The sequence below is a fragment of the Juglans regia genome, chromosome 2, assembly GCF_001411555.2.
Source record: "Juglans regia cultivar Chandler chromosome 2, Walnut 2.0, whole genome shotgun sequence".
Lineage (NCBI taxonomy): Eukaryota > Viridiplantae > Streptophyta > Magnoliopsida > Fagales > Juglandaceae > Juglans > Juglans regia.
In genome coordinates, this window is record NC_049902.1 from 25,769,824 (window position 1) to 25,778,595 (window position 8,772).

An 8,772-nucleotide genomic window follows, 5' to 3' on the forward strand; every position below is an offset into this window, starting at 1 on the left:
CCTCAGTCACACCAAATGGTATGTCGCACTTTCTTTGATAGGTAAGTATGTCACACTTCAACTAGTTTTTCATTTAAATAGTTGCCTTATAAAGCTACTTAAAATATGACATATTAAGTTGTCCGACTGAAATCATAGAATTTTTTTCAGAAAAATAACCACATCGCAGGTCAAGATATGAAAAGAACACATCAAAGTTTAAGGGTGAATGTAGATATCTAAAAATACTTACTTCTAATTAAGTAAAATCTGACCATAACGAGTTTATTGTGTAATTCGTTAGTGTAGCTGCCTCTAACTCCCCCGAGCCTTATTCAGTAAGTTCTTCAACCCTGGTGAAATGATTTTTACAGGCTCTGGCATAGGCCCCAGAGAGATCCAAGTTTGCTAGCCTATCACACTAACCCCAGCCAAAGAATCAATACCAACATACAAACAAACCAACAGCATGACATGGAGCAACAAATAATAGGTACCATTTATCCACGGACAGTAGAAACAACTTTGTAATTTTGCAATCTGGCAGAAAAGCATGTACACCTCCAATACACTGAGCTTGACCCCAACCAGAAAAATTGTACCAGTTGAGAAATTTCGCACAAGTGAACGCCACATCGATTATGAAAGGGCTCTCCTTAGAGAGAGAGGACTATTTATTCTCTGCAAAAATCGCCCGCTGAGATGCAGCAGGAGCATTTCTATTAGCCTGATCTGAAGCATTGGCGAGGCCCTGCAGCATTCTCAAAATCTCAGTTGTGTCTTCCAAGTAGTACTTGGCCTTGCTGGGTTTCCGGCCAACAGTGCAAGCAAAAACTTCAGCAACCGGGGATAGAGAATCCTTCGCACTCATTATCACCTCAAACATGTCCTCATCTGACCTGTCATCCCCAATACAGAGAACAAAATCTGGAAGCATTCCCTTCTGTCGCATTGTTGAGAGGAGATATTCTGCTATAATGCCTTTATTAACACCCTGTAGTGATCAGAGATATGGATCACATTTTGAGAACTTGTTTTTCTTTATAAGTAGACTAAGTTTTTCAATTTAGAGGAGACTTATTTTCCTTTTTTATTATTCAAACCTCAAAAGGAATATAAAAAAATGAATCCCACAAAATGGTCAAGCAATTGGGCAAATTTGATCAGAAAATAGAGGTCCCACACATAACTACAACTTCTAGTCTTCTAGGTTATACTAATTTTTTTTGTTTATAAGTAATAATTCATTATTAATTCTTTATTTTAGTTTATACTAATTTATGAGCATCATAATTCATTATTAACTCTTTATTCTAGGTTATACTACTTATAAAAAATAAAAATAAAAACTCTTTATTCTAGGTTATACTAATTTATGAACCTCACTATGAATTGTCTTATTATACCTTCCAACAAACATGTTTTTTTCTTTTGATGAGTAAATGGTAACTTTGATTGCAAAGGTTGGTCATTCTAAAAATGCAAGAAAATCATTACTGAATTAGATTTGCAGACCATGTTGACAATGATGTAGTGTAAGGAAACGAAGAAGAAAATGATGATCATCATCATCATTATGATGGTGATGAAGCAGAATTAATGTTAAGGATGGACCGCTCACAGGTATTTTTCACTTGGACAGCTTCTTCGAGCAAGATCTTGAATATGGACTTCTGTTACTACACTGTGAGGTTGCCAGGGCTTTATGGGATGATGTGTTTAGAAGGAGGATTGGGTATTCGGAACTTGCAATCTTTCAACAAAGCCTTGCTAGGCAAATGGCTATAGAGGTACCACAAACGGGGAGATTTGTAGAGAATTGTCATCAAATTGAAATATGGGGAAGAATGGGGAGGATGGTGTTCCAATAAGGTGAGTGGGCCTTATGAAGTGGGGCTATGGAAGCATATAAGAAGAGGTTGGGATCCATATTCAAGTAATATTCGCTTTGCAATGGGTGATGGATCCAAAATTAAATTTTGGCATGATGTATGATGTGGCACTCAAGGAAACTTATCCACAAGTTTATTTTATAACAAGAATGAAAGAAGCCTTGATTGCAAACCTATTAGGGGCCCCGTTTGGATTGAGAAGTGATCTCAACTCATTTTATCATTACAACTTTCTCAAATTTCCACACAAAATATAATAAACAATTCAACTTTTTCAAATCTCAAAACAATAATAATATTAAAAAATAATATTCTAACAATATTTTATTCAATTTTCAACTTTCATCTTAACTCATCTCATTTCATCTCACTCTCAATCCAAACAGGACCTTAATCATCTCCAACCAATGGAATGTTACATTTCTTAGAGATGCAAAAGATTGGAAAATTAACACTTTTGCGGAGTTCTTTGACCTAGTGTACTCCACCTGTTTGTCGGGGGGAGTTGAAGATTTTTTGGTGCCACTCTAAGAACGGGAAATTCACAGTCCGCTCTTTCTACCAAGCTATGACAACACACAATACAAATCCATTCTCATGAAAGAGTTTTGGAAGATAAAGGCACCTTAAAGGCAACATTTTTTGTATGGACTTTCTTGGCGAAGATCCTCACTCTAGACAACTTGAGGAAACGTCGAATCATAGTCATGTATTGGTGTTATATGTGCAAGAAGAGCGGAGAGTCCGTTGACCATCATCTACTACTTCATTGTGAGATTGTCATGACATTATGGAATGAAGCCTTTGCTCAGATGGGATAAGCTTGGGTGATGCCAAGAAGGGTAAACAACCTCCTAGCTTCTTGGAGAGGCATTCAGGGGAACTCTCAAATTCCATCAATATGGAAGATGGTTCCAATATTCTTTTGGTGGTGCATTTGGAGGGAGAGGAATGAAAGAAGTTTTAAAGATCAACAGCAGTCAATGGATGAGCTTAGAAACTTATTTTTCAATACTTTACTCCACGGTCAATTGTAATTGATTTTTCACGTCATGACTTTTCATGAATTCCTTGTATTGCTAAATTAGCACACTTAGGCATTGCTCTTGTATATGTCCCATGTATACTTGGGCTCTTGTCTACTCTTTTGATCGATAAAATTTTATTTACTGATCAAAAATAAAAAATAAAAAAAAGACTGGAGCTACCTGGGCTATGCCTGCTACTATGCTTCTGACCAGATGGAAGAGTATTGGTGGTATTCCACAAATTACAGCTTTGTTGAAGATGGTTCCTATTTGTATTTTATGGTACATATGAAAGGAACAAAATTATCGGAATTTTCAAAATAGGGAGAAGTCACTAGAGAAGATTAGATTGTTCTTTGTTAATACTTTATTTCTATGGACTAAAGCCGTTAATTTCAATGGCCTAGATCTTCATGATTTTCTTGTTTCTATCTCTTCGTCTTAACTAGGCTATTCTTTATGAAAACTAGAGATCCAAAGAATTACAAAAAACAATGCGATGAAAAAACTATTAACCTTAACAGTAAGGAGAGTTTTAAGGCATTAATGAAAGCAAGAAAATGGAAATTCATGTATACACCCAATTATCCTGCTATTCGACCATGGCACACCTCATTATAGATTGATTTGAGGAAAGCAAAACTGTAGCACTAACCTGAGGTTTAACCTCGACTATGTGCTGACCACTCTTGACAGAAACTGGCTCATTGGTAAGAACACTTTCCAGGTGATCAAGAAGCTCCTTAGCCTGGCACGAGCCAAAATCTGGATCTGCAAACTGGTAATTCCAAACAAGAGCACTCTCTTTGGTCTCTATGGTAGAACCATCAGTGGTTTCAGTGTATAATTGCATTACAGGCTCAGCAATCTGTTTCCAGTCAAAATCTGGCACAGAAACACAAGTTTCCCAGTCCTCCTCATGATTTGGTCTGTAAGAGAGAGACAATCAAATTGAATACCACAAAAAATTTGGCATTTGTTTCTGTTTTCATATATTTTTTTAAAAGAGAATTGCATCTGAAAATGGGATGAGTGATGGAACTGTCATCCTTTGGTAATTTAACAAGAGAAACGGAACCACATTACCATAAAATTAAAACCAATCAACTAATATATAAGTAAAGCAACATTGTTAAGGTAAAGGTAACAAAATCCTCTCTTTATTTGTAGTTAGGTAGAGTAAAAACTACATTCTCACACTCTCAAAAAAAAAAAAAAAAGCCTAAACAACGTAGCATAAATAAATAAATATATATATATATATATAAAAACTTATATCTCAAACCAAGGTAGGTCTGGCACTCTGCACCAACGCTAAAACAATTATGTTGACCAATAACAAACACCAAATAAAACAGACCCAGTAACTCATAATATTAGAAAATGATTAAACTAAATAGACAAGTTAGCCAGGTTTAGTTTTTTACTTCACTGACAGAAACCTATTTTTCACGTTTAAGAAGTTTTCCTAAACCTGAATAGAATTTTAAGACATTGAGCTAATGAAAACATACTTAGAGGTCCATGTTTAGAAATCGTCCATGTTTAGAAATCCAAATTTAAGTAACACAAGTAAATACATGTAAGCAATATCCTAATATCATTTAATCCATTTTCTGAAATCCAATGAAAATTTCTTCACTTAACACCATATGGCAAGAAACTGAGACCATCAGCTAGCCAACAGAACTGTTATGTGGTAGACATTATCCATTTGTTTAACAGAAAAAATAAACCTCAGCCACCAAATCTGCAATAACTAAAAACCATCACCCAAATCCAGGACCAAATCATTGCTAGCATATTGAAAATAAACTGTGCAAATTAGGCTTAATCCAAGTCATTTACAGGTTTAAAGGGATCTAGTATAGCTCTTTTTTTTCTCCAAAGAAAACTAGCAAATTCAGTGACTGAACTTTCAGGCATATGCTCTACATCATTTATGCGCTTTGCCCATGTGACATTCAGAACCAAAACTAAGATGATGATTAAGAGTCATCGAAATCATATCAACCATTGTGAAGAGCAGCAACAAGTTTCACATAGATCCACTTTTTGAGAGAGAAGGAAGTGTGTACCTCAAAAAATAACCATGCTCAGCAGCAATCCCAATCTTTTCACAAGAAGAAAACCATTCCACCAGAGTCTTCCTGTCCTTCCCACTAACAATGAAGACAACATTTTTGGGGTCTCTGCACAAGCTTCTTAAGGTTCCAACAGCTTCAGTATTGGCAGTGTTACTAATTGAACCAGGCAGCACCATAGCTCCATCATAATCTAGAAGAATTGCTCGGCTCTTAGTCCTCTTATAGGCTGAAACAATATGATCAACTGAGAGCTTTCTGAAATTTGGATCCAAAGCAATTACTCGAAACCCTAACCCAAAACCGATTCCCCAGCACCTCCTCCTCAAATGATCCCTACATGCCCTTTCAAGATCTTGTAAAAAGCTACGTGCCCAATATGCAACATCATGTGTACTGACATACCTGTAGTGCTTCTCATGCCTTAACTGTTTTTCTGCCTCAGAGACTATTAGGGCCGAATCCATAGCTTCCGCTACAGACTCTATGTTCCAAGGGTTAACTCGAATTGCACCACTTAATGATGGGGAGCACCCAACAAATTCAGATACCACCAGCATGCTCTTTTTGGGGGTCAATGTGTTTAGCCCTAAGGTCGCATCTAGTTTCTCATTTCCTTGTCGACATATAATATATTCATAGGGAATAAGATTCATCCCATCCCTCACAGCCGTAACAAGACAACACTCTGCAATTACATAATAAGCAATTCGCTCATAAAACTGAAGTGGAGTATCGATCAAGACCACTGGCTTATATCCTTGCCTTCCAAATGTCTCATTAATCCTGCTAACTGTGGCAGTAGTTTCAGACTGGACCTCCTGTACATCCTTGCCTCTGCCCCTTGCAGGGTTTGCAATCTGAACCAAAACAACTTTACCCCTCTTATCAGGATGTTGTATGAGCAATTGTTCCATTGCCAGAAGTTTCAAGCTGATTCCTTTAAAAATGTCCATGTCATCAACCCCAAGCAAAACGGTACGACCTCTAAACTGATCTCGTAACTCTGCAACCTTAGATTCAGTCCCAGGAAGATTCAGAACAGATTGGAGCTGGCCTATATGAATCCCAACAGGAAGGATTTTAATACTTACTGTGCGACCATAATACTCGAGTCCTATGTAACCGCGCTTAGATTGATAAGAAAGCCCAAGCATTCTACCACAACAAGAGAGGAAGTGCCTAGCATAATCAAAAGTATGGAATCCGATGAGGTCAGAGTTTAAAAGGGCTCTCAGAAGTTCATCTCTTACAGGAAGTGTCCGGTATATCTCAGATGAAGGGAATGGGCTATGAAGGAAGAATCCAAGCTTCACCCTATTGAACCTCTTCCTCAAAAATGTTGGCAAAACCATCAAATGGTAATCATGAACCCAAACAAAATCGTCCTCCGGACTGATCACTTCCATTACTTTATCTGCAAATATCTTGTTCACAGATACATAAGCTTGCCAAAGGCACCGATCAAATCGACCACCAAGATCTGGTGATAGAGGAAGCATGTAGTGAAATAAAGGCCATAAATGTTGCTTACAGAACCCATGATAGAATTTACTAAAAAGCTCAGGAGTGATAAATGCCGGTACACATTTGTAAGTCTCAAGCAAAGTTTGAGCTACATCATCTTGCTCATTCGGGTGAATCTCTTCTTTAAGACAGCCAATATAGATTACTTCTACATCTTCTCCAAGCCCATCTTTAAGTTGTAAAAGAAGTGAGTCATCATCCCAGCTGAAGCTCCACTGTCCATTATCGCTACGATGCAACTTAAGTGGGAGCTGGTTTCCCACAATGATCATCCGATCCTGATAGATGGATGAGGGAGCATCAGAGCCAACACTATTGCTGTTATCATCATCTAGCTCGGACAACACTCCAGCGACAGTTGCTACTCGAGGTAGCCTCCTCCTCTCACGACCAAAAGTTGGGAATTCACCGGACGCAAGATCCAATAAGTTAGAATAAGACCTCGAAACCATGATACCGAGGACAACGAACTTTTAATCTACTGGGGGTACAAAGAGGACTTGCGTCGATTCCTCACAATCAAGTTCTACAAAACAAGAAAAAAAGAACCGATGACAAAACAGAACCAAACAAATACCCAGAAATTCTCCAAATCTCTAAGCAAATCAAATAATTTTTTTTATAGTGAGTAAGCAAATCAAATCACAAATCGTCCAATCAGCCACGAAATAATAAACAGTCAAGCAACCCAGATTTGAATAAAACCCAGAAAACACATGAACATAGTAAGCTATATCTGACAAAAATCATTTGAATAGACACAGAATTACCTACGAATCCAATCACGCACCAACCCGGGAAAAGCAGCCATATTAAGATGGTCTATCCAAAATAGTTCAAAATTTCCAAATGCATAACTTTGTTTTTTACAGAGAACAATAAAAGAGAGTCAACTAAGCAAGACGGCAGAAGATGAAGCAATACTTTGAACCAAGTAGGATGATAAAAAGCAGCAGAAAGTGGGCATGCAACATGAAACAAAAGCAGAAACCGGAAAGATAAAGCTCTATAGTGGTAAACGAGACAACGAACTTACCCTAGGAAGAGGAGTGTGTCTCCGAGTTGATGTTAAGACACTAAAGAAAGATTCTCTCTCTCTCTCTCTCTCTCTCTCTCTCACCTTCGTGACAATGGCATCAGCGGACCTTTTCTTTTCCTTCCAGTTTGTACAAAGTTGAAGTGTTTTTTTATAATCTAAAATCTGGACAAAATGCGATGGGATGTCTTCAAATAAGAATTTGATTCTCTTGGAGTCTTGAGAGTCCCTCGATCAGGGTCTGCGTGTGTGACTGTGTGCGTGAGAGTGTACGAGTGATAGAACGAGGAACAGAACAGTACACTCCAACAGTGTTAACCATGGTTAGTTTTCATTACTTTGAGTTAATTCTCTGCCTTGTCTACCTAACTCAACCAGTTAATATTGGTGTGCTTGTTCCAGCCACACCTCAGCGCGTGCTTATACGCGACCTTCTCGTGAGACACCAAATTCCTAATATGCAATTTTTTTTTTTTTTAGAGAAATCGTTTAGATTGAGAAATATTCTTTACTCATCTTATTTTATCCTATTATTATAATTTTTTTAAATTTTTATATAAACTATAATAAATAATTAAAAATTAAAAATCCTAAAACAATAATAATATTCAAAAAATAAGATTCTAACAATATTTTATTTAATTTTCTAATTTTTATCTAAAATCATCTCATCTCATCTCACTATCCAAATAACTTAAGATTTGGATAGTGAGTTGAGATGAAATGAGTTATAATGAAAGTTCAAAATTAAATAAAATATTATTATAATATTATTTTTTAATATTATTAGTATTTTGAGATTTAAAAAAGTTGAATTGTTTATTATATTTTGTGTGAGAATTTGAAAAAATTATAATGATTAGATGAGATGAATTGAGATCAACTCTAAATCCAAATCCGGCCGGGTTATTTGGAAACAATTTTCATCTCATCTTATTTCACTTTCTTTTTAAACATCACTCAAAGATAAACACTTTCAAACTAAGAAAATGATATTATTACTACCAAATATGCCCATCACATGTGCCCACTCATCTTTTTTTTTTTTCTTAATAGTTAAGGAATTGATTATTAGTAAATTTATATATTTTTTTAATAATTAAGGATGTTTAGAAAATGATTAAAGAAAAAAAAGATTCATTTGTACTAGTGTGCACATTTGGTGTACACATTTGATAGTCATCCTAGTATTGTCATTCAAACTAATCGTTACAATTTTCTAAACT

General features: G+C 36.3%; 1 protein-coding gene across 2 annotated transcripts; it reads right to left on the reverse strand.

The window, feature by feature from the left end:
* Positions 1-203: 203 nt before the first annotated feature.
* LOC109003322 (alpha,alpha-trehalose-phosphate synthase [UDP-forming] 5-like) lies at positions 204-7,786 on the reverse strand. Of its 2 annotated transcripts, none has more exons than XM_018981413.2 (4): positions 7,547-7,786; positions 4,978-7,036; positions 3,555-3,828; positions 204-973 (listed from the first exon to the last, which is right to left on the reverse strand). In XM_018981413.2, the coding sequence occupies exons 2-4, from the start codon at positions 6,960-6,962 to the stop codon at positions 650-652; spliced, it is 2,583 nt and encodes an 860-aa protein (XP_018836958.1). In that variant the 5' UTR covers positions 6,963-7,036; positions 7,547-7,786; the 3' UTR covers positions 204-649. The 2 variants fall into 2 exon arrangements, with proteins under 2 accessions (XP_018836958.1, XP_018836959.1); XM_018981414.2 differs by lacking the exon at positions 7,547-7,786 and adding an exon at positions 7,281-7,498.
* Between the last annotated feature and the right edge of the window lie 986 nt (positions 7,787-8,772).

What these genes read in the sequence shown, in the direction of transcription:
- LOC109003322 (XM_018981413.2), bottom strand. Translation starts at nt 6,962, where the DNA reads ATGGTTTCGAGGTCTTATTCTAACTTATTGGATCTTGCGTCCGGTGAA. An exon ending in GAGCATGGTTATTTTTTGAG is followed by an intron (nt 3,829 to 4,977) that starts GTACACACTTCC and finishes TCTCTCTTACAG; the next exon opens with ACCAAATCATGAGGAGGACT. An exon ending in TAGTCGAGGTTAAACCTCAG is followed by an intron (nt 974 to 3,554) that starts GTTAGTGCTACA and finishes TGATCACTACAG; the next exon opens with GGTGTTAATAAAGGCATTAT.